At 37.5% G+C, this 25,117-nt stretch overlaps 1 protein-coding gene across 10 annotated transcripts in view; it reads left to right on the plus strand.

Moving 5' to 3' along the window:
- TSGA10 (testis specific 10) overlaps window positions 1-25,117 on the plus strand; it is a 166,595-nt gene that overhangs the window by 1,329 nt on the left and 140,149 nt on the right. For 8 of the 10 annotated variants that reach the window (XM_045445754.1, XM_045445749.1, XM_045445753.1 and 5 more), the window contains exons 2-3: window positions 5,768-5,896; window positions 15,901-16,116. Coding sequence is in view for 7 of the 10 variants with exons in the window: in XM_045445749.1 (XP_045301705.1) it covers window positions 5,768-5,896; window positions 15,901-16,116 (345 nt within the window). In the remaining 3 variants the exon portion in view is untranslated. Of the gene's footprint in view, window positions 1-5,767; window positions 5,897-15,900; window positions 16,117-22,013; window positions 22,058-25,117 lie in introns of those variants that run through there. The other 2 variants (XM_045445756.1, XM_045445755.1) reach the window with 1 other exon arrangement.

Consider the following 25,117-nt stretch of genomic DNA (forward strand, 5'->3'; position numbering starts at 1 on the left):
AAATAACTAGGAACATATATTAATGAAATATTTATTATAAACAATAAACTTTGGCATTATTTAATGGCAGCTTCCAAAATATATCTTATTTTGTTTACTGTCTGAAAAAAAAATCACTGCTTATTGTCCAGCATATAATCAGATGTAGAGATTCTGTTGGCTCCTTTGCTGTATTCTTTTCAGTTGCTTAGATCAGTTTTAGGGTAATTTGCTTTTAGAGTATTCCATATACAGAGGCAATTAGAGAAGTATTATCCATTCTCTTTTCCATCACATGTTCCCTTTTCTCCCCAGATGTAGCCACTATCCTGACTTTCTTGCGTTTCTTTATAGTTTCTCCATCTTTGTGTATGAACAGACATTCTAGTTTGGCTTGTTTTTGAATTTTATATAAATGGAATTGTAGTAAGTATTCCTTTGTAGTTTGCTTCTTTAGTCAATGTTATGTTTTTTAGATTTATCCATATTGCTTATAGTTTGTTGTTCAGTGCTCCATTTTAAGACTATACCACAATTTATTTACTCTAGTATTAGGGTTTTTATAGTTTTTGGTAACTATGATCAACACTGCTGTGGACTTTTCCTATACATGTCCCTCATGATAATCTTTTAAAGTGAGCTGATTAGTAAGGTAGTTTTGTCTTAATGAATGTGATTAACATCAGTCTGTTATTAATATTTTTTAGTTCAGAAAAGCCTCTTAAAAACAACTCTTTAACTTCTTATGTTTCTTAGAGGTCTTGATAAATGATACTTCTAAGGCCATTGTTTTATGCTCCTTTAAAAAGACAAGTTATGGGGCGCCTGGGTGGCTCAGTCGGTTGAGCGTCCGACTTCTGTTCAGGTCACGATCTCGCGGTCCGCGAGTTTGAGCCCCGCGTCGGGCTCTGGGCTGATGGCTCAGAGCCTGGAGCCTGCTTGCGATTCTGTGTCTCCCTCTCTCTCTGCCCCTCCCCCGTTCATGCTGTGTCTCTCTCTGTCTCAAAAATAAATAAACGTTAAAAAAAAAAATAAAAAAAAAAATAAAAAGACAAGTTATTTCTTTACGGTATAGTCTGGATAGAAGAAAAGTCAGCTTGGGTTTGGATGCAATGACTAGAGAGATTATTTCTTTTTCCTAAGAAAGGTTAAACATTGTGGCTTTACTGTTTCGTTTGAAGTGAATTCCCAAAACATTTATTCATTCATTTTTATAATCAAAATCTATCTCAAAATTATTCATAAAACTGTGGTTTTCTTCATCCTTCTGTTAGTGAGGCTATTCCTTCCTACTTCAAAATGTTAATGTAAACTTTTGGAGACAACTTTATAAAAACAAAACAAGTTGAACTTTTGTGGAAACAGATTTCAGAATCCCATATAAAGTACTCCAGTATTTTTAATTTTTCTACCAAAATATTGCATAGATTTGTTGAGCTTGTAGTATTGTCATGATCTTTTGCTCAAGACTGGTGATATTTTTTGGCACATGATCTTACCTCCTATTTCATGAAAAATGAAAATTCTTCCAGGCAGGACCTTTTGCACATTTCTATCCGTTCTTACCTAAATCTTCACCTGACCTTGCTTTTCTCTTTCTTGTCTCAAATGACAGTGCACAGACCATTTCTTTGGGTTTACTTTTTTTTTTTTTTTTAATGTTTATTCTTTGAAAGAGAGAGCTTGAGAGGGGGAGAGACAGAGAGAGAGGGAGACACAGAATCTGAAGCAGGCTCCAGGCTCTGAGATGTCAGCACAGAGCCCAACACGTGGCTTGAACCCACAAACCATGAGATCGTGACCTGAGCTGAACTCAGATGGTCAACTGACTGAGCCACCCAGGTGCCCCTCTTTGGGTTTACTTTTATTGGGTCAATGGTCTTCCTTCATTAGTTAACATTAACCATGTTTTAGGTATCTTCACTGTGTTTATGCTTTAGGACTTCTTAAGCTAGAGTGTAAAAGCTTTAGGGAGTTCTTGAACCCCCTGAAGTTGCTTGTCAAATTTTGTATGCGTTTTTATTTTCCTGAGGAGAGGACTCAAGGCTTTTGTTTAATTCTGAAGGGAGTCCTTGATACAAGGAGAATTAAGAAACAAATTCTTCTCTTTTGTAACAACCCTTCAACAACTGTGGTCTTCTAACTTTTGCTCATAGTTTTGGGGGAACATAGAAATGGTGACAGTAGGGTTAGAAAAAAATGTATTTGAGAGAGGTTTTAGTGAAAAGACTAGTAGGACTTGATGGCCGATAATATATATAGCACTTCTTTTTGCCAGGCAGTGTTCTAAAATGCTTTATCGAACTCATTTAGTCTTCACACCTCTATCACGCAAGTATTATTATCATTCCTGTTTCAGAGATGGGGAAGCCATGGCCAGAGATCTAACTTGCTCATAGGCAGCTAAGAAACAGCACAACTAGTGTAATGAACATAAGCAGTCTGATGCTAAAGAACAAGCTCTTAACCACTATGCTGTGATGCTTCCTCATTGAGAATGGTTGTGATTTTAGCTTGAGTGTTTATCATAACAATTTGCTGCTTCCAAAGTACTTTCACTTGTATTCTTTAAGATCTGAACAGGAACACAAGTTCCATTTAGATAGAGATTATGGGAGTGTGGAGGATATTCAGTGGTCTGAGGTGGGGAAACTGGCAGGCCAGGCATGGGCATTTCAGATACACTGATTTCTCTCCCTTTTCACTGCCTCCAAAGATAGCGCAGAGAACGTAGCAACTCTAATATGATTGCCCACAATTGTCAGGTAGACTTTTGGCCTCTTGCTACTTTTAATTTCTAGTCTAACCTGATAGGTAAATTTTATAGAATCCCTTCCTGACTATTCAGTTTACCAAAGAGAATAAAGAAAGTTCAATTTTATCTGCTTTTGTACACTGCTTCCTTATCAACCTATACAAATTTTTATTGGCACTTTCCTATTATGCAAAGAATTCTGTGCAGGTTGGTAGGACTACAGAGAACTCTAGGACACTGCTTGTTTGTAAGATTCTAATAATTGTGTGAGGAAGACATATCCAGAAAAATAAATAGCTACACAGATTATTGTATAACCAATACATACAGAAGTCTCAATAAAGAAGTAATCACTGTGGTGCCTGAGTGGCTAGTCGGTTAAGCGTCTGACTTTGCCTCAGGTCATGATCTCATGGTTCATGGGTTCGAGCCCTGCCTTGGGTTCTGTGCTGACAGCTTGGAGCCTGGAGCCTGCTTCAGATTCTGTGTCTCCCTTTCTCTCTCTCTGCCCCTCCCCAACTCACGCTCTGTCTCTCTCTTAAAAATAAGTAAACATTAAAAAAAAAAAAAAGTAATCACTATCTGATGGAGAATACTGAGAACACCTACTAGAAAATATGGAATTCAAGCTGTGCCTCAGAGGTGTCTTTCGTTAAATGGAGAAAAAATATGTTTCTATAATGATAATATGAACCTATGTGTAAAGAATGTAGAATAGTTTGTTTTTCATAAAGGGATTCTTGGAGGTATCAATTAGGAGATAAATTTGGAGAAGTGGGAGGCAACCACATTATGAAGAACTGTGAACGCATGGCAGGTTTCCACTTCATTTGAAGAGATCCTTGCTATTCAAAGTGTAGTCTCTATACTAACCAAATAAGGAATTACTGAGCAGCATTTTTAGAAATGCAGTATTTCAAGCCTACCATGGATAAGAAAATTCCTAAATGATTTAGATGTTCAGAAGATTTGAAAAGTACTGTTAATTATAGTGAATAGTCTGAATCTGTTATTCTAAGTCAAATGTTTATAACTAGGAATACATTTTTTTCAACAGAAACTATGTAAGCAATGGTACTTGGGATTTTGGCTTAACCTATAAAATCTTAAATGATTTATAAATTAGAATTAGTCTGTGAGGGATGTCTTGGTGGCTCAGTTGGTTAAGCATCCGACTCTTGATTTCAGCGGTGTCATGGTCTTGGAGTTGTGAGATTGAGCCCTATATCGGGCTCCATGGTGGGCATGGAGCCTGCTTAAGATTCTCTCTCTCTCTCTCTCTCTCTCTCTCTCTCTCTCTCTCTGCCCCCCTCTGCCCCTCTCCCCTCCAAAAAAAAAAAAAAAAAAAAAAAAAGAAAGAAAAAGAAATACTCTGTGAGATCTAATGCTGAAATTCCAGGTGAGGCAGTAACTGTTGGAATGAAAAACGGAAAAGTAGATTTATGTCTAGTTTAGGGAAAGGAAAAAAGGAAAATAAGCCTGTCAGACTGCTAAGTGCTGGATTGCAGAGGGTGTAACACAAGGTCAGGGACTGGGGGATCCTGATCCTGCATTTTCCCAAACACTAGATTTTGGACAATAGCATCTGTGTGGCCGGGAGAGATCTAGGATGCTTGTGGCAAATTCTTTCTTCCTTAACATAGTGTTAGCTTTGGTTCAGGGAAAGAAAAAATTACTTTCCTAAATTACACAGTTTCTGAGATACATTCTCATGTAAAAAAATCACATTGTGATGGTACATGGGTGGCTCAGTAGGTTGAGCTTCCAACTCTTGATTTAGGTCAGGTCATGATCCCAGGTTCATGGAATCAAGCCCCTTGTCTGGCTCCAAGCTGAGTGTGGAGTCTGCTTGGGATTCTCTCTCTCCTTCTCCCTCCCTCCCTCCTTCCCTCCCTCTCCCCCTGCTCCTCTCCTTTGCTGGCGCATACGTGTTATCTCTCTCTTAAAAACAAACAAACAAACAAAAAAACACAGTGTGGAGTAGTATGTACAGTATACTAAAGTGAAAAATATTTTAACACGTTATTTTGCACTTGGGCAAATATATATGTAGGAAAAATTCCTAGAAGTAGAATTATCTGTGCAGAAGCTACGTGCATTTATAGTGTTGCTAGATTTTACATAATTGTTCTCGAGAAATATTGTGTCAATTTAACCCACCACCAGTGATGTATAAGAATGTTAAATTATAGGGGCGCCTGGTGGCTCAGTCAGTTGGACATCGATTTCGGCCCAGGGCATGATCTCATGGTTCATGGGTTCGAGCCCTGCATTGGGCTCTAAGCTGACAGCTCAGAGCCTGGAGTCTGCTTCAGATTCTCTGTCTCCCTCTCTTTCTGTCCCTCCCCCGCTCAGCCCTGTCTCTGTCTCTCTCTCTCAAACATAAACAAACATTAAAAAAAAGTTACATTATATATCCAACTTTTTGATCTTCGCCAATATGAGATTAAAAAATGGTATCTCCGTGTTGTTTTAATTTGTATCCTTCTAAATGGTGAGATTGAGTATCTTTTAACCTATTTAAGAGCCATTTCTGTGAAATATCCATATTCTTCATCAACTTTTAGAGTATTTTCTGTTTTTATTTGTAAGAATCATTTCTGTATTAGGGAAGTTAGCCCTTTGTGATATGTGTAGCAAAACTTTTTGTTAATATACAAAAGCAGCAACAATTATGTAGCTAGTAGCTATTATATTGGACAACACAGGCCTAAAGGTAGACTACATAATTTGTTGCTGACCTGTATTTCCTTAGAACAATGATTACCAAATGGATAGGATGGGGTATGTCTTTTTTGAAAAGCATGTGTAATATTGTAGTTTTATATTTGGAAAACACAAAAAGTTTATAACATGAAATTTTAAGAAAGTAAAGCTTGATGAAAATCCTCTTAGCTGGTGGGACAAGGTTAAAAACAATTGAAAATGTATCTAAAAATATTGTTAATTTCCAAAATCATTAATTGTTGTAAGGAATCACAAAACTGTTTTAAACTAAAAAATCTCTGCATCATTCTCATTTTTTCCCACTAGGTTACCACCAAAGAACATGATTTTGGTCTAGGGGCTCCATTTTCTGAAGCTGAAAAATACCAGAATACTCTCCAGCTAGAGCAAGAAGTGAGAAATCAAGACAAATTCATCTCTGCACTGAAATTACAGGTTATATTTAATTTCTGTATTTCCCTGAATTAATTTGGGATGGAGGCCTATTTTAAAACAAGAAGATGGAGAATAAATACTAATTCAGTGCTCATTGACATCTTATGAGTCTAAAATCATTCCATTTCTATCTTAACCATTTTGATACATGCAGATTCAGATACACATAATGAGTGCAAACTATGTGGCAAGTGTTGTATCCAGTATTTTTAAGTACATAATGTTACTTAATCATTTCCAACCTTGTGAAATAGTGATGTTATTTCCATTTTAAAGACATGGAAGCTGAGGTTCCAAGAGATTAGAGAATTAAGATATTTGAGTAATGAGTGACAGAGCTAAGTAGGATTTGTTTGAGTTTCCAAGTTAGCTAAGATTTGAACCCAGTTCTCTGTATTGTCTGTTCACCTGGTGCGTGATGTGCCGTATGGCTACTAATGAAGGCTATTAAAAGAAACTTCCTCTTTTAGGAAAATGGAGTAGACTTACTTTGCCCTATTTCTCCCACCAAGTACAGCTAAAAATGCTGAACGTTTTGTTATAAAACAAATATAAGGACATCCTGAAAGGTGGGAAGGAGGAGGAAGACTGGCTAGGGACCTCAGCACACATTAAGTGACACATTGGTGAATTCCTGGGTTTTTCTTTTGCTCCATATATCTCAGAGTGCTGGAAAAACTGGCATCTAGAAATAGCAATGGATGCAGACAAAAACAGTTCTCAGAAGAGCCATTCTTCCAGACAAAAGAACTAGGAAGGCAGCAGCCTCGCAATATGGTTTTTTTTCCTTTGTCCTAGGTTTTATTTTTTTTTTTTTCCCCAAATTTATTTAGTTATTTTGAGGGAGAGAGAGAGTGTGAGCCGGGCAGGGACAGAGAGAGAGGGAGAGAGCGAGAGAGAATATCCCAAGCAGGCTCCAGACTGTCCTGCAGAGCCTGATGTGGGGCTTGATTCCATGACCTTGAGATCATGACTTGAGCTGAAGTCAGATGCTTGACCAACTGAGCCAACCAGTGCCCCTCTGTCCTAGGTTTTTATAATTTATGTATTTTTTTTAATTTGGAAGTAATATCAAACTTATGTAAGTCACAAGTACAGAACAAAGACTATTGTCCCTCAAACCATTTGAGAGTAAGTTGCAGACCTGCTGTCCTGATCTTTCTAAAATATGAGTGGGTATTTCCTATAAATAAGAACACTTTCCTACAAGATCACAGTACAATCTAGTAAAATCAGGAAATGAATTTCAATACATCGCTGCCAGCTAAGCCTCTGGCTTAGTTTTTGCCAATTCTTCCATAATGTCCTCAGTTACAAAAAGATCTAGTCCAGCATTGCACATTGCATTTAATTATCATGTCCATTTATCTCCTTCATTCTGGAACAGTTCCCCATTCTTCCTTGATGTTCATGACTATGACACTTTAAAGAACACAGGTGAGGAACGCCTGGGTGGCTCAGGCGGTTGAGCGTCTGACTTCAGCTCAGGTCATGATCTCGCGGTTTGTGAGTTCGAGCCCTGTGTCAGGCTCTGTGCTGACAGCTTGGAGCCTGGAGCCTGCTTTGGATTCTGTGTCTGTCTGTCTGTCTCTCTCTCTGCCCTTCCCCTATTTGTGCTCTGTCTCTCAAAAATATATGTAAAAAAAAAAAAAATTAACACACGTGAATTATTTTGTAGAATGGCCATTGATTTGGGTTTGTCATGATTATGTTAATGAACCTTTGGCTGTGTGGTAGCCTTCAAATTGGCCCCACCTCATGTTACTCCCATTCTTATGCGGTCTTTTCACACATTGTACCATAATTGATCTTTGTGACCAAGAGCATAGAGCAGAAGTGATTAAGTTATAGAGTGATCTCTTGGATCATTTGCTCTGAAGGAAGCAAACATCCACGATGTGAGTAGCCCTGTGAACAGGCCAGCATGGCAAGGTACTGAATCATCTAGCCAGTAACCAGTGAGAAACAGGCCTGCAAACTGTGTTGGGTGAGCTTGGGAGTGGATTCTCCAGTCCCAGTTAAACCTTGCCATGGTGACTGTCACCCTGGCTGACTCTTCTGACCTTGTGAGAGACCTTAAACCAGAATTAGCAAATTAAGCCACTCCCAGATCCCTCACCCCCCGGAAACTGTGACATAATAAATGTTGGTTTAAGGTACAACGTGAATACAGACAGGAATAGTACAGAAATGGTGGTGGGTTCTTTTCATTGCATCCCATCAAGTAGCACACAATTTCAATTTGTTCTATTACTAATGATCTTTATTTGGATCTTTCGATTAAAGCGATATCTTCTGGGTTTTTCCCTGGTGAAGTTGCTTTTTTTCTCTCTTTTAATTATTTTTTAATTTTTGTATTGAAGTACAGTTGACATCCAGTGTTAAATTAGTTTCAGGTGTACAGTGTAGTGATTTGACAGCTCTATATATTATGCTATCCTCATCCCAAGAGTAGTTGCCATCTATTACCATACGATGCTGTTACAATACCATTGACTATCCCCATGACTTATTCATCCCATGACTGGAAACCTATATATCCCCCACTCCCCTTCACTCATTTTTCCATTCCCTCCCCCACCATTTTGTTCTTTGTATTTATAGGTTTGTTTCTAATGCAGACTACTCTTAGACAATACCTGCCCACTCAAATACCGCGAAAAACACTCTGTAGCCCCACTCCTGCCAGCAAAGGCTGAGTTAAGAGCCTAGACTTCCACTTTTGCCATGCTGTAACAAGGAGTCCTGGCCATGCCTCATGCCCCAGTCCCCAACCCTCCATTGCACCAGCATGCTATCAAAGAGGAATGCTGGCTGGGGAGCCAAGACTTTAGTGCCCACCAGGCAGTAAGTACATCCTCCAACCCCATAAAGTCAGCAAAGACCATGTGGGGCACCTAGATATCCACCCTCACTCAGAGTAAGAAGTGTCCCCTTTTTGCTAAGGTGGTGTCAGAGGAGACGTAATGCAGAGTCCGGATTTTTGCCACCTCTTAGCATTAACCAGTTCACTCACCCGTAGTGGTGGTGGAGGACACATGGGAACAGTAACAAGTTGCCTCTGTTCTTCCTCACTGTGGTGGTATCAGCAGGGGCCTGCCTGGTGGGGATCTTGAACTCCCATCCCTGCCTAGAGTAACAAGGAGAGCGCCCTCTCCAGGTGTCAAGAGAGGCCTAGTAGAGAAATTGGACTTCACCTACACCTAGCAGTAAGAAGGTAGTGTCCCACCTTTTTAGCTAGAACTAAAATACCAGGAAGTGTGACAGGAAGCCTACCATAACACAAGAGCAGATCTCAATGAAAAAAATCACTTCTTGGAGTGCCTGGGTGGCTCAGTCGGGTAAGCATCTGACTCTTGATTTCGGTTCACATCATGACCTCAGTTTGTGAGTTCAAGCCTCGCATGGGGCTCTTTGATGACAGTGCAGAAACTGCTTGGAATTCTCTCTCTCTCCCCCGCTCTGTCTTTGCCCCTACCTCACTTGTGCTCTCTCTCTCTCAAAATAAATAAATAAATTTTAAAAATATTTTAAAAAATTAACTTTTATCTCAAGAATCAGGAATATCTCAACCTCAGTGAGAAAAGACAACCAAGAGATGCCAACACAAAGATGAATTAGGTACTACAGTTATCTCACACAGATATTAAGTCAGTTGTCATATAAATGCTCCAACAGGAATTCTGAGCATGTTTGAAATAAGTAAAAAATAGAAAATCTCATCTAAGAAATAAAGGACATAAAGAAGAACCAAGTGGAAATTTTGGAATCAACCAAGATATTCTTCAAAAGGTGAATAGATAAGCAAATTGTGGTATATCTGTACAATGGAATATTAGTCGTTGATAAAAAGAAATGAGCTATCAAGCCACAAAAAGCCATGAAGGAACCTTGAAAGCAAATTGCTAGGTGAAGAAAGCCAACTGAAAAGGTTACATACTTTTATGATTCCAACTATATGACCTGAAAAAGATAAAACATAGAGACATTAGAAAGATCACTGGTTGCCGGGGATTTGGTGGAAAGGAGAGTCGGAGGGGTAAATGGAGGACATGTATTTTTCAAGTAGTGAAACTATTCTATATGATATAGTAATGGTAGGTACATGTTATTATGCATTTGTCAAAACCCATAGAATCTACAACCCAAACGGTAAATCCTAATATAAACTCTGACTTTAATTAAATGTGTCATTAATTGTAACAAATGTACTGTACAAATACAAGATTTAAATAAGATGGGAAACTGTGTGTGGAGTGGGGAGAAGGGGTATATGGGAACTCTCTGTACTTCCTGATCAATTTTTCTGTAAACCTAAAACTGCTCTAAAGAAAAAAATAAAGTCTATTAAAAAATGCATAGGAGAAGTTATATCTAAATCATGCATTTGATACGGGTTAATAATTGAGAATATACAAAGAACTCTACAACAATAAAAAAAAAACAATTCAAAAGTGAGCAAAGGACCTGAATAGTCATTTTTGAATAGACATTTTTCCAAAGACCTACAAATGGCAAGAAAGCACATGAGGGGCACCTGGGTGACTCTGTTGGTTGAACGTCTGACTTTGGCTTAGGTCATGATCTCACGGTTCGTGAGTTCAAGCCCCGCATCGGGCTTGCTGCTGACACCACAGAGCCTGCTTTGGATCCAGAGACTGATCATGTTAATGGATTGGAAGCCTAAACATAATAAAAATGTCAGTTTTCTCCAAATTGATATACGGGTTTAATGCAATTCCCATCAAAACCCCAGCAAAAACAGCTTTGAAAAAGAAAGTGGAAAGAGTCATTCTCTTTTGGTTTCAAAACTTTGTGTATATCTACAGTAATTAAGACTGTATGGTGGGGGGGATAGACACAGATCAATGATACAGAATAGTGAATCCAGAAATAGCCTTATGCAAGTACAGCCAAAAGGTTTTTGACAGAAGTGCAAGTGCAGTTTGGTGGAAGAAAGATAATCTTTTCAATAAAAGATGCTGGAACAATTGGATATCTTTTAGGGAAGAAAATGAACCTAAGCCTAAACTTCACACCTTACATAAAAATTAATTCAAAATGGATCATAGATTTAAATATAAAACACAAAACTATGAAACTTTTATAGGGTAACAGAAAACCTTCAGGGCTTTGGGCTTGGTGAAGAGTTCTTAGTGTGACACCAAAAGCATGATTCATAAAAGAAAAATTGATACTCAGACTTCACCAAAATTTAAATACTTTACTTTGTGAAAGACCCTGTTAACAGGATGAAAAAAAACGATAACCCATACTTCTTTTTAAAAAAATTTTTTTTAATGTTTATTTTTGAGAGAGCGAGAGACAGAGCACAAGTAGGGGAGGGGCAGAGAGAGAGAGACGCAGAATCTGAAGCAGGCTTCAGGCTCTGAGCTGTCAGCACAGAGCCCGGTGCAGGGCTCAAACCCACAAACTGCGAGATCATGACCTGAGCCGAAGTCGGACGCTTAACCAACTGAGCCACCCAGGTGCCCCTACAAACCATATTTCTGCCAGAAGAATCATATGTAGGGTATATGAAGAATTCTTAAAACTCAGCAGTAAAAAGCAACAATTCAATTAGAAAATGAGCAAAAGACATGAAGAGGTATTTCACAGAAGGATATATGTTGAGCACATGAAAATGTTCAACCTTTCCAAACATCAGGGAAATGCAAATTAAGTCCAAGATAAAATAACAATGCACACCTATAAGAACAGTTAAAAATAGTGACAATACCCAATGCTGGCAAGGATGAGGAGAAACCAGATAGTTCTGGGTATTCCACAGACATGAAAACTTATGTCCACTCAAAAACTTGTATATGATGGTTCATAGCAGCATTGTTTGTCAAAGACTGGAAACAATTACAATTTCCTTTAATAGGTAAATGACTAAGCAAACTGTGGTAATCTATACCATGAAATATTACTCAGCAACAAAAAAGATTGAACTATTGGTCCATAGAACTTGGATAGAGCTCAACGACATTGTTGTGTGAAAAAGCCAATGACGAGAGATCACATACTATGATCTTCATCACATGATTTTATTTATATAACATTCCTGAAAAGAGAATTATAGAGATTAGTGGTTGCTAAGAGTTAAGGATGGGCAGGGTAGTGGATATGACTGTAAAGGGGTGTCAGTAGGGCAATCTTTGTGGTGATGGAATAATTCTGTATCTTATTGAGATGCTGACTACAGCAGTCTATACATGGGATAAAATGGAATAGAAAACAATATGCACATATCATATCAATGTCAAATCTCTGTGATATTGTGCTATAATTGTTTAAGATGTAACTATTGGGGAAATTGGGTCAAGGGTATAGGAGACCTCTCTGTACTCTTTACAACTTCCTGTGAATCTTCACTTATTTCAAAATAAATAGTTAAAAAATTTTTTTAATGTTTATTTACTTTTGAGAGAGAGACAGCGTGAGTGGGGGAGTCGCAGAGAGAGAGAGAGAGAGAGAGAGAGAGAGAGACAGACAGACAGACAGACAGACAGACAGACAATCTGAAGCAGGCTCCAGGCTCTGAGCTATTAGCCCAGAGCCAGATGCAGGGCTCAAGCCCATGAGCTGTGAGACCATGACCTGAGCTAAAGTCGGACACTTAACTGACTGAGCCACCCAGGTGCCCCCCAAAAGTTTTTTTTTAAGTTACTTTTTGATTACCTGTTATCAGCCAGAAATTTTACTTGAACTTTTGTACCTGACTACACCCTACAAATTGTAGGTATTCTCTCCGTTTAGCAGATGAAAGTTAAGAGGCTTCCATTTATTTTTTCTGAAGTCAGATGTATTTCTTAGGATCAAGAAAATATGGTAAATTGCCCAGGGTTAAGTAACTGGTAAAGAACTACAACAGGATTTGAACCTGTCTGCCTAATTGCAAAGCCTACATCCTTTCTCCTACTTGAAACTATCTCTTCTAAAGTACTTGTGTCTTAGAATTGAGTGAAAGTAGGGCTTGATGTTAAAGGTGAGAGGAATGAGTGTTTATTTATAATGTATTTGTTTTTATTTAAAAATAACTTGAGCATTATATGCTAGATATATAATAAATGATAAATGAGAGGTGTGTTGATACAGAAGTTGGAGACAATCACTTAAAATTGTTTTTTAATGTTTATTTAAGGAGGGGGGAAGGAGCAAAGAGGGAGACACAGAAGCTGAGGCAAGCTCCAGGCTCTGAGCTGTCAGCACAGAGCCTGACTCAAGGCTCGAACCGCAAACCACGAGATCGTGACTTGAGCCAAAATCAGACACTTTAACCAACTGAGCCACCCAGGCTTCCCTAGAATAGAGACTATCACTTTAAAGTTGCTTAGAATTTAGTGGGACAGGGAGGTAAACACATAATATACATTATAAAATACTAAGATTAAACTGTGTAAGAGGCTTTATGGATCACAGGAGAGGCATTTAACCTGGTATAGTGGAAGCTGAGCAAACATTTTTAGTGTGCTCTTATTGCTCAGAAATATGACACTGTAGAAGCCATGAACAAAGACAAAAATATATATAAATAGATAAATTGAAGTTTATCTGTTTGTTTATCCCACATCCTATGGTTTTTTTTTATTTTTTTAATTTTTTTTTATTTTAAGAGAGAGAGGGGAGGGGAGGGGCAGACAGAGAATCCCAAGCAGGCTCCTCACTGATAGTGCAAAGCCTGACTAGGGGCCTGAACCCACAAACTGTGTGATAATGACCTAAGCTGAAATCAAGAGTCAGATGCTTAACCAACTGAGCCACCCAGGCACCCCCCACATCCTATAGTTTAAAAAATGATACAAGTAATGAAAATAGCTTAGGTAATAAGAACGGGAAAATAAACTTAGTGAAAGCATGGGACAGGAATAGCAAACAGGAGATCATTGTACACAGGTTCTGTGCTAGTTACTAGAGATGGGTTGCAGATTGTTTAAAAAATTCCTTGAGACAAGGGCAAAAAGGAAATTTTAGTTAAATAATTCACTGTCCCGAGGATAAGAACAAACCAGGTATCCAAGAGAAGCATGTTTTCCTGAAATTGAGACATGAGCCAAGTTTTCTTTGAGAATTCTTATAAAGAGGGTTGTAGGACATAATATATAACATCTTCTATAACTTAGTAAAGTTTTTAAAATGAGTCTAGCATCCTGGAACTTAGATACATAGGGGATGGTGGAAAGTTAAACTGGAGAGGTCAGTAGGGTTGGCATCACAACATTTTTTAAATCTTACCCTCAGTGTGATAAAGCACCATAAGGTTACAGGAGTTAACTCCAATTTGCACTTTCAAGGAATTTGTAGCTGTATATGGTAAAACGCCAAAAGAGAAGAAAGTAGGAGGTATTGCTGAAATTCAGGCCAGTTGTGATAAAAGACTCAACTAAGGAAATAAGTGCATATACAGTTTCTGTTTTTGGTTTTTCTTTTTTTTTAATTTTTCAAAATTTTTCTTGTTTCCTGGATTTGATAATTTAAATTCTTTACTTCTATTTTTTAAAATTATTTATTTTTAAATTTACATCCAAGTTAGCATATAGTGCAACAATGATTTCAGGAGTATATAAATTCTTTACCTCTAAATCTCTCAAGTTAGCGTGGCTTACAAAATGCCAAAGGAAGAGTTGAATTTATTGTGCTTCTTGGTATGTATTTATTGAGTATAATAAATGTCTTGGTGATATATTTAGCTAAATATAATTCATGACCTTTAGGGTATTTATATAGTGACAAATTATAGATAAAGTTTGTAGTTTTATTTTTATTTTTTTAAAAATTTTTTAATGTTTTTATTTATTTTTGAGACAGAGAGAGACAGAGCATGAGCAAGGGAGGGGCAGAGAGAGAGGGAAACACAGAATCTGAAGCAGGCTCCAGGCTCTGAGCTGTCAGCACAGAGCCTGACACGATGCTCGAACTCACAGACTGTGAGATCATGACCTGAGCTGAAGTCAGACACTTAACTGACTGAGCCACCCAGGCGCCCCAAGTTTGTATTTTTAAAGAAAACTTTGTTGCTTCTGATGGTTTGAAAAGAGTGATATCTATAGTTATTTGAAATGGGCAAGGTTGGAAGTTAGAACTAAGGATACCATTGGATGAGGGATTTAGCAATTTTTGATGCTCCTCAAAGACTGAGTCTGTTTTTCCTTCTGTCTTTTTACATTTTTTATAGGTACCAACATGGTGCCATGAATATAATAGGTGCTCAGTAAATGTTTAAGTACACAGTGAGAGAAATGGAAAGGGACCTTTGTGCCATCCTTAATAGATAATTTCTGTTATAGCACTTAACATATTCTTTTTGTGTTTTTTCAAGTAAACAAATTCCGTGAGGGCAGGTACCTAACCTATTTTTGTATCTATGGGATTTAACATAGTTCCTGACATATAATCATGTTCAGTGGGTCTAATATATATTTCTTCCTTTAAAGGCATTTGGATACCTTCGTGATAGAAAAGGCCATTTTCTTCATCCGTTGGTTTAATAGTGGGCTGGGAAGGAAAGCTGTGGTCCTCCACATTAGTTAGCAAATACTTGACTGATTTGGTATTTAGCTTAGTCAAGTAAGTTATTAATATGTTCAAAAGAACCTCTTTTGAAGAGTTAACGTATTTTGGTAACAGTAATTAGAAATATAATTGATGATATGAGTTATTAAAATTAAATAATTTCAAGAGTGTGGTTTCTTTTATACAGATATAAATATTTGGCCAGTCTTCTAATAGTTTGGTTAAGAAATCAATAGTAATTAAGTTTTTTATTAACTATAAATTATCTTGTAAGATGTAGCTATAAACCTTTAAATTTTCATTTAATATATTTTTTCAGATAGGTATTATATTTACATGCTACAAAATTCAGAAAATGAAAAAAAAATATATAGCTAAGTCTCTTTCCAGGGAAGCAAACCTCCCTTCCTGATTCCATTCACCTAGTTGTTCTCCTTAGAAGCAAAGGAAATATTTTAATACAATTATTTTCTTTCTCATTACAACAGGTTGAAGATCTCAAACAGACAAATCATGGCTTGGAAGAATATGTTAGGAAACTCTTGGATAGTAAGGAGGTGGTAAGCAGTCAAATAGACGATTTAACCAGCCACAATGAGCATCTTTGTAAAGAATTGATTAAAATTGACCAACTAGCAGAGCAACTAGAAAAAGAAAAAAATTTTGTGGTGGATACCGCTGACAAAGAACTTGAAGAAGCAAAGGTATTACATTTACCATTGATAGGATTTTTTATTGAGTTACAATTGACATGTATAGCATTATATTCTAGGTATATGACAAAATGATTCACTATTTGCACATATTGTGCAATAATCACTGCAATAATTTTAGTTAGCATCTAACTACTGATCAGGATTTTAATTCCTCTTTAAACATCATATAATTATTAGATGCAGTGTGGAAAAAGTGACATTCTCATTTATATCATTTGAAAGTTTTTTCGATTTGACATTACATTTAAATGTCTATTCTAAGGATTAAATTGTATTGCCCACTTTATCTCTTTTAAAAATTCTTGCTCAAAAAATTTCCTAAGTAATTGTAGTCATGGTAAAAAGTTCAGACAATAGAAATGTTCCTTTTTTTTTTTTTAGTGTTTATTTTTATTTTGAAAGAGACAGAACAAGTGGGGGAGGAGCAGAGAGAGAGGGAGAGAGAGAATCCCAAGCAGGCTCTGCACTGTCAGCACAGAGCCCTATGCAGGGCTTAATCTCATGAACCCTGAGATCATGATCTGAGCTGAAATCGAGTCAGATGCTCAACTGATTTAGCCACCCAGGTGCCCCAGGAATGTTCTGTATATAGGACAGTGCTCTCCCTTCCTAATCCTTCTCTCTTCTGTAGAGAGATCTCCCAGCAAATAGATGATGCATATATTTCCATCCTTTTTTTTCCTGTCTGTTTTCACACACATGATTTATTTCACATTTTGAAGCATTTTTTAAGTCAAAGTTTTAAATGTCTGTGTGATAAAATTCATCAATTTTTACTGACTTCTGAGTTTTGATTCTTTTATTTTTTGGAAGTTCTCCCCCTTTTAAAAAATTTGAATAGACTTTATTTTAGAGCGATTTGGGTTTATAACATAATTAAGCAGAAGGTGCAGAGATTTCCCGTATACCTCCTATCCCTATGTATGAACACCTTCCCTATTATCAATACTACCAATCAAAGTGGTACACTGGTTAAAATTTATGAACATACATTGACTCATCATTATCACCTAGAGTCCATAGTTTACATTCGGGTTTACACTTGGTGTTGTACATTCTAAGAGTTTGGACAAATGTAGGATGACATGTATCTACCATTATAGTATCATGCAGAGTAATGTCTAGCCTAAAAATCCTCTCTTCTCCACCTAGTTTTGATCCCTGTTTAGGAAGATCTTACCTCAAGAACTACAAGAATGTTTTCTACGGTTTCTTTTTAAAAATTTTTTTTTTTAACGTTTATTCTTGAGACAGAGAGAGACAGAGCATGAACGGGGGAGGGGCAGAGAGAGAGGGAGACACAGAATCGGAAGCAGGCTCCAGGCTCTGAGCCATCAGCCCAGAGCCTGACGTGGGGCTCGAACTCACAGACCGCAAGATCGTGACCCGGGCTGAAGTCGGACGCTCAACTGACTGAGCCACCCAGGCGCCCCAACTTTTAATACTTCTTAAATAATTTTTTAAACTTTTAATCCTCCCAAGGGCGCCTGGGTGGCTCATTCAGTTAAGCGTCTGACTTTAGCTCTCACATTGTGTGAGTTTGAGCCCCACATGACGCTCTCTGCTGTCAGTGTAGACCCTGCTTCAGATCCTCTGTCTCCATCTCTCTCTGCCTCTCACCTACTCATGCATGCTCGCTCGTGCGCACTCTCTCTCTCTCTCTCACATTCTCAAAAATAAATAAATATTAAAAAAATAAAGTTTTTTGGGGTGCCTGAATGGCACAGTCTATTAAGCATCCAACTCTTGGTCTCTGCTCAGGTCATGATCTCATAGTTAGTGAGTTCAAGTCCCATATTGGGCTCTGGGCTGACAGTGTGGAGCCTGCTTGGGATTCTCCCTTCTCACCCACTTTCTACCCATCCCACTTTCTCTGTCTTTCTCTAAATAAATAAACTTTAATAAACAAATAAATAAAGTTTTAATCCTTCTGGAATTTTTATTCTGGCATGAGGTAGGGTTGGATAGTCCTTTCTTTAGTCACTGATTTGAAATGGCATTTTAATAGCTATTAAATTTTCATGTGCATGGATATGTTTCTGGACTCTTTTATTTCATGGATTCATTTGCTATTTTCTGTGCCACTACTGTATTATTTTAATTAGTGTAGCTTTATAATATTTTGATAAACATTTTCTTTCTTTTTTTTTTAAATATGAAATTTGTTGTCAAATTGGTTTCCATACAATACCCAGTGCTCATCCCAAAAGGTGCCCTCAATACCCATCACCCACTCTCCCCTCCCTCCCACCCACCATCAACCCTCAGTTTGTTCTCAGTTTTTAAGAGTCTCTTATGCTTTGGCTCCCTCCCTCCCTCTCTAAACTCTTTTTTTTTTTCTTCCCCTCCCCCATGGACTTCTGTTAAGTTTCTCAGGATCCACATAAGAGTGAAAACATATGGTATCTGTCTTTCTCTGCCTGACTTATTTCACTTAGCATAACACTCTCCAGTTCCATCCGCGTTGCTACAAAAGGCCATATTTCATTCTTATTGCCACGTAGTATTCCATTGTGTATATAAACCACGATTTCTTTATCCATTCATCAGTTGATGGACATTTAGGCTCTTTCCATAATTTGGCTATTGTTGAAAATGCTGCTATAAACATTGGGGTACAAGTGCCCCTGTGCATCAGCACTCCTGTATCCCTTGGGTAAATTCCTAGCAGTGCTATTGCTGGGTCATAGGGTAGGTCTATTTTTAATTTTTTGAGGAACCTCTACACTGTTTTCCAGAGCGGCTGCACCAGTTTGCATTCCCACCAACAGTGCAAGAGGGTTCCCAAACATTTTATTTCTTGACTGAGTTTAGTACCCTGCAATGAAATTTAGAAACTAGGAATGTAAACAGAATTCTAAAAATGAAGACAGTTTCATTTCTCATTGCTGCCTAATGGCTTATAAGCGTGATATAGTGTATTTGAAAGCCAAAAGCAACCTATTGAGTTTTTAAAGGTGTGAATGTGCTCCATTGTCTTGCTTTTATTAATCACCACATTACTAATTGTTTGTAACAAGGTAGTTTCCTAAAGTTCATTGTCGTTCCATGTTCTTTTTTTTTTTTTTAATTAAAAATTTTTTTCTTAATGTGTATTTACTTTTGAGAGAGAGAGAGAGAGAGAGGGAGAGAGACAGAGCTTAAGCAGGGGAGGTCAGAGAGAGAGGGAGACACAGAATCAGAAGCAGGCTCCAGGCTCTGAGCTGTCAGCACAGAGCCCGACGCGGGGCTCGAACTACAAACTGTGAGAACATGACCTGAGCCAAAGTTGGACACTTAACTGACTGAGCCACCCAGGTGCCCTGAGGCGGGGGGAGGGATTATTAAGCAGACTCCACTCCTAGCATGGAGCCCAACTTGGGGCTTGATCTTACGAACTGGGAGATCATGACCTGAGCCTAAATCAAGAGTTGGATGCTTAACTGACTGAGCCACCCAGGTGCCCCTGTTCCGTGTTATTTCTTAAGCATCCTTTTAATGTACTCTTGGTAGCACATAATAAAGCATTATATGTTACTCTTGGTAGCATATGATAAAGCACTTAAATGATCAGGCTGAGAACATAAGTGTTATTATAGGTATTATTTATTATAGTAATTTGAAATATAAGAGCCCAGTGAATAAACTCTAAGGTAGTATTTGTTTTTTTATGCAGTAATTTTGCTTATTAAAATGGTGTAAAGGATAAGTAAGCTTGAATTAATGAAAAATCTGAGTAATTGAATATTGAAACATATGAAGTTTCTTACTTTAACGTAAGGACAGTCTTCTTTAACAGTTACCTGGAAGAGGTCCTTAGTAGAACTACTTGAGAGAGTAGATAAGAATGATGTTTTAACTTATGAATTAATCTTGTAATGGTTGCTACTAAAGTATTTGAGGGACATTTAAAAATAGCTTGAATATTTTAAACATTTCTCAATAAACTCTTGTTTGTATTGTTTCTTTAAGAACAGTTATCCTTCTGGGGAGCCTGGGTGGCGCAGTCGGTTAAGCATCCGACTTCAGCTAGGTCACGATCTCGCAGTCTGTGAGTTTGAGCCCCGCATCGGGCTCTGGGCTCATGGCTCAGAGCCTGGAGCCTGTTTCCGATTCTGTGTCTCCCTCTCTCTCTGCCCCTCCCCCGTTCATGCTCTGTCTCTCTCTGTCCCAAAAATAAATAAATGTTGAAAAAAAAAAAATTAAAAAAAAAAAAAAAAAGAACAGTTATCCTTCAATCACAGTTTATGATAAGTTAAGTTCAGTCTTAATAATAAAAATTACCAAATTAAAGAACACTAGATTAATGTTTTATTTTCTTCCTTGTTTTCTTCTTCAAATTAAAAATTAACTGCATCGCTTCCCATTCTGGGAGGCCTAGTTGGCCACATTCCCTTTAAGAGAGTGCCTGGTTTAGAAGTCATCAATTTTATTTTATTTATTTTATTTTATTTTTTTTAATATTTCTATAATATTCTTTATTTTTTTAAATTTTTTTTATTTTTTTATTATATGAAATTTATTGTCAAATTGGTTTCCATACAACACCCAGTGCTCATCCCAAAAGGTGCCCTCCTCAATACCCATCACCCACCCTCCCTTCCCTCCCACCCCCCATCAACCCTCAGTTTGTTCTCAGTTTTTAACAGTCTCTTATGCTTTGGCTCTCTCCCACTCTAACCTCTTTCTTTTTTTTTTTTTTTTTCTTTTTTCCTCCCCCTCCCCCATGGGTTCCTGTTAAGTTTCTCAGGATCCACATAAGAGTGAAACCATATGGTATCTGTCTTTCTCTGTATGGCTTATTTCACTTAGCATCACACTCTCCAGTTCCATCCGCGTTGCTACCAAAGGCCATATTTCATTTTTTCTCATTGCCACGTAGTATTCCATTGTGTATATAAACCACAATTTCTTTATCCATTCATCAGTTGATGGACATTTAGGCTCTTTCCATAATTTGGCTATTGTTGAGAGTGCTGCTATGAACATTGGGGTACAAGTGCCCCTATGCATCAGTACTCCTGTATCCCTTGGATAAATTCCTAGCAGTGCTATTGCTGGGTCATAGGGTAGGTCTATTTTTAATTTTCTGAGGAAACTCCACACTGCTTTCCAGAGCGGCTGCACCAATTTGCATTCCCACCAACAGTGCAAGAGGGTTCCCGTTTCTCCACATCCTCTCCAGCATCTAGAGTCTCCTGATTTGTTCATTTTGGCCACTCTGACTGGCGTGAGGTGATACCTGAGTGTGGTTTTGATTTGTATTTCCCTGATAAGGAGCGATGCTGAACATCTTTTCATGTGCCTGTTGGCCATCCGGATGTCTTCTTTAGAGAAGTGTCTATTCATGTTTTCTGCCCATTTCTTCACTGGGTTATTTGTTTTTCGGGTGTGGAGTTTGGTGAGCTCTTTATAGATTTTGGATACTAGCCCTTTGTCCGATATGTCATTTGCAAATATCTTTTCCCATTCCGTTGGTTGCCTTTTAGTTTTGTTGGTTGTTTCCTTTGCTGTGCAGAAGCTTTTTATCTTCATAAGGTCCCAGTAATTCACTTTTGCTTTTAATTCCCTTGCCTTTGGGGATGTGTCGAGTAAGAGATTGCTACGGCTGAGGTCAGAGAGGTCTTTTCCTGTTTTCTCCTCTAAGGTTTTGATGGTTTCCTGTCTCACATTCAGGTCCTTTATCCATTTTGAGTTTATTTTTGTGAATGGTGTGAGAAAGTGGTCTAGTTTCAACCTTCTGCATGTTGCTGTCCAGTTCTCCCAGCACCATTTGTTAAAGAGGCTGTCTTTTTTCCATTGAATGTTCTTTCCTGCTTTGTCAAAGATGAGTTGGCCATACGTTTGTGGGTCTAGTTCTGGGGTTTCTATTCTATTCCATTGGTCTGTGTGTCTGTTTTTGTGCCAGAAGTCATCAATTTTAAAGGATTGTTAGTGTCTGTGTTAGAGAGTGAGTACTCTGTCAGGGTGATCCTCTGCTATCAAAACGGAAATTTTAATGAGTGGGAAACATCTAAAATAAGAGCTAGGATTTACCTAAAACTGAAAATATTAAACCTACAGATGGAAATTCTGCCTGGTTCAGAAAAGAGTGTTTCTAGGAAATAGATATTCACATATTGATGTGGAACATTTGGTATATCTAAGAATTGGAAAGCTAGAGTAGAGATAGCATTGCTGGTGCAGGAAAGACGTTGGATAGTAAATACAGAGAGAGAAAAGTAGAAATAGGTCCTTTGGGTTGTTTAAATGTGTTGAAATGAAATCATCAACCTGAATAAGTGAATGTTACAGGTAGAATGCGGATAAGAAAGATGCACAACCAGTGTTGGGGATGTGAACACCAATGCATGTTGCCATCATCCTTAAATCAGGGGTGTGCAGTCTCAGTATTCAGTTACTGGGGAGAGAATCCTTGTCTGATTTATGGGATGAGGATTGAAGCAAGAGAATTTCTAATTTGAGCTGAGAAAGAATGTTTATGTTCCTGCACTATTTGCAGTTATGCTCTAGTGAGGTAGAGTCAGGTTAAATCTGTTTATCTAGAATGGAGATATATAGTATTAAATTTATTTACTTGGAAGAGTTTACTTTTAGTCATATTTTTAAAGGTCAACAGAATAACTTCTTCCATCATTTATTACATTAAAATGTTTTGAGTATTTACTCTTTTATTATTTATCATGTAAAAAATTACCCTTCAACCTTAATGTCCTCAGATGAGAAACATGTGTATATCATAGATCCAATTATAGCATAGGTGGGTAGTTCTATTTCATGGTTTCTCAGAAAATTGTAATCCAGATGATGGCCAGGCTGTAATCATGACTTGACTGGTAGTGGAGGATTTGCTTTTTTTTTTTTTAAATGTTTATTTTTTGAGAGAGAGCATGTGTGGGGGGAGGAGCAGAGAAAGAGAGGAGAGAGAGAATCCCAAGCAGGCTCTGTGCTGTCAGTGCAGAGCCTGACTCCAGGCTCTATGAGATGCATGACTTGACCTGTAATCAAGAGTTGGACGCTTCACTGACTGAGCCACCCAGGCACCTCAGAGGATTTGTTTTTAAGAAAACTTACTCAGATGACTGTTGGCTTTTGGGGGGAACCTCACTTCCTTGACAGGTGCACCTCTCCCTAAGGTTGTGTGATGTATTTATGTCAGCTGACTTCTCTCTGAGCCAGTCATCCAAGAGAGACAGAAAGGAGGAATCTGCAATGCCTATTATGAACTAATCTCAAAGGTTACATACCATCACATCCTGTTCATTAGAAATGAGTTACTAAGTATAATTAGGGGGGGGAAGAAATTAAGCTCCATGTTTTGAAGGACAGAATATCAAAATTTGTAGACATATTTTAAAACCACCCCAATTACATGTCTCCTTTTATCTTCTCATCTTGAGGTTTTTTTTAATCATTTATATCTTAATAATACAGTGTTTCCTAGCTAATTGAACATAATTTTTTGAAATAAGCAGAATTGCAATTTTACCACTACTAGTTCCTTCACACAATTTATATTTTAATTAACCTAAGGGTTATTATTGGACTGGAACTTTGGTAGCTCTTGTCATTATTGTTACATTTATGTTTGATTCAATCAATCAAAAATATTTCACGATTGACCATGTGGAAGATGAAGTGTAAAGGCTATTAAGTTCTTTGTCCCTTCCCTGCATGCTTAGTTCTCCTCTTCCTCCCATGCTTTATTTTTCTCCACAGCATTGTCCAGCTACTTTCCCCTATCTACACTCTACTCCAGCCACACTAGCCTCCTTACTATTCCTTGGAATTTGGCAGACATTCTTTTGCTTTAGGACATTTGCTATAGTTGTATCTTCTGCCTGAAATGTTCTTCTAGATTTTTATATGGTTGACCCCCTTTCTCTTTGCTCACAGGTCACTTTTCAATGAGGACTTATTTGCTAACCCTATTAAAATTCCAAACTATTCCTTCATAAAACTCCCAGTATCCTTAACTCTGCTCTTTTTTCCCCCTACATTACTACATAATTTATTTGTTAGGTTTATGTTTTATTGTCTACTCAGCTAGAATGTAAGGTTGGCCCAAAGACAGGGATCTTTGTCTATTTTTTTTAACGTTTTTGTCTGAAGTGCCTGGAACAGATGTGAATGCTCATGTATTGTTTGAATAACACAGTAACTATCTATTTACATATTTATTTTTACATATTTTGTTTTTCTCTTTTCAACTAGAATGTAAGTTCCATGAGGGCAGAGGTTTTTGTCTATTTTATTCCTTACTGTCCCCAGCATATAACACATTGTCAGGCACATAGTAGGTCCTCATTAATCAATTGTCAAATAAATGAAAACACTGGGTCAGCATCTTTTCTCTTGGGCCAGTTATAATTTTGTTTTTATTTTTAAGTAATGTCTACACCCAATGTGGGCTCGAACTTAAAACCCCAAGATCAAGAGTCACATGTTCTATCGACTGAGTCAGCTGGGTACCCCTAAATTAATTTTTCAGAGTGGAATCAGCATTATGTTTTTTATGTCTATAAAAGTAATATATGCTGCTTATAGAAATTTCAGTCCATATAGAAGAGTATAATGAAGAAAATAACATTTATCGGAATCACACCTTGCTATGATTAGACATAATCTTCAGTTTAAATATTACTGGTTTGCTCCATCTGTATCTAGGTTATGTGTATATAAATTTTCTTTTTACAGCAAACAAAATTTTTGCTCTATGAGTTTTTATAGTTAATTTAATATGGACACCTTTATATGTAATATAGATCCATTTCTTTTTGGTGTCTACATAATAGTATAAATTAAAGCATTGAAAATTGTCTATCCAAAACTATATAAACTTATCCAAACTGTACATGAATTTTGTTTCATACCATAACAACCCTTAATATTTCATAAATTACAAAAATATGATTGCCAGAGAAATCTTAGAAAAGAACTTGGGCCTAAAGAACAAATGAGGAGCAATAATTACAGAAAAGTCAAATTTAAAATAAAACAGGAAACAGTT

This window comes from Leopardus geoffroyi, chromosome A3, assembly GCF_018350155.1.
Source record: "Leopardus geoffroyi isolate Oge1 chromosome A3, O.geoffroyi_Oge1_pat1.0, whole genome shotgun sequence".
Taxonomy (NCBI): domain Eukaryota; kingdom Metazoa; phylum Chordata; class Mammalia; order Carnivora; family Felidae; genus Leopardus; species Leopardus geoffroyi.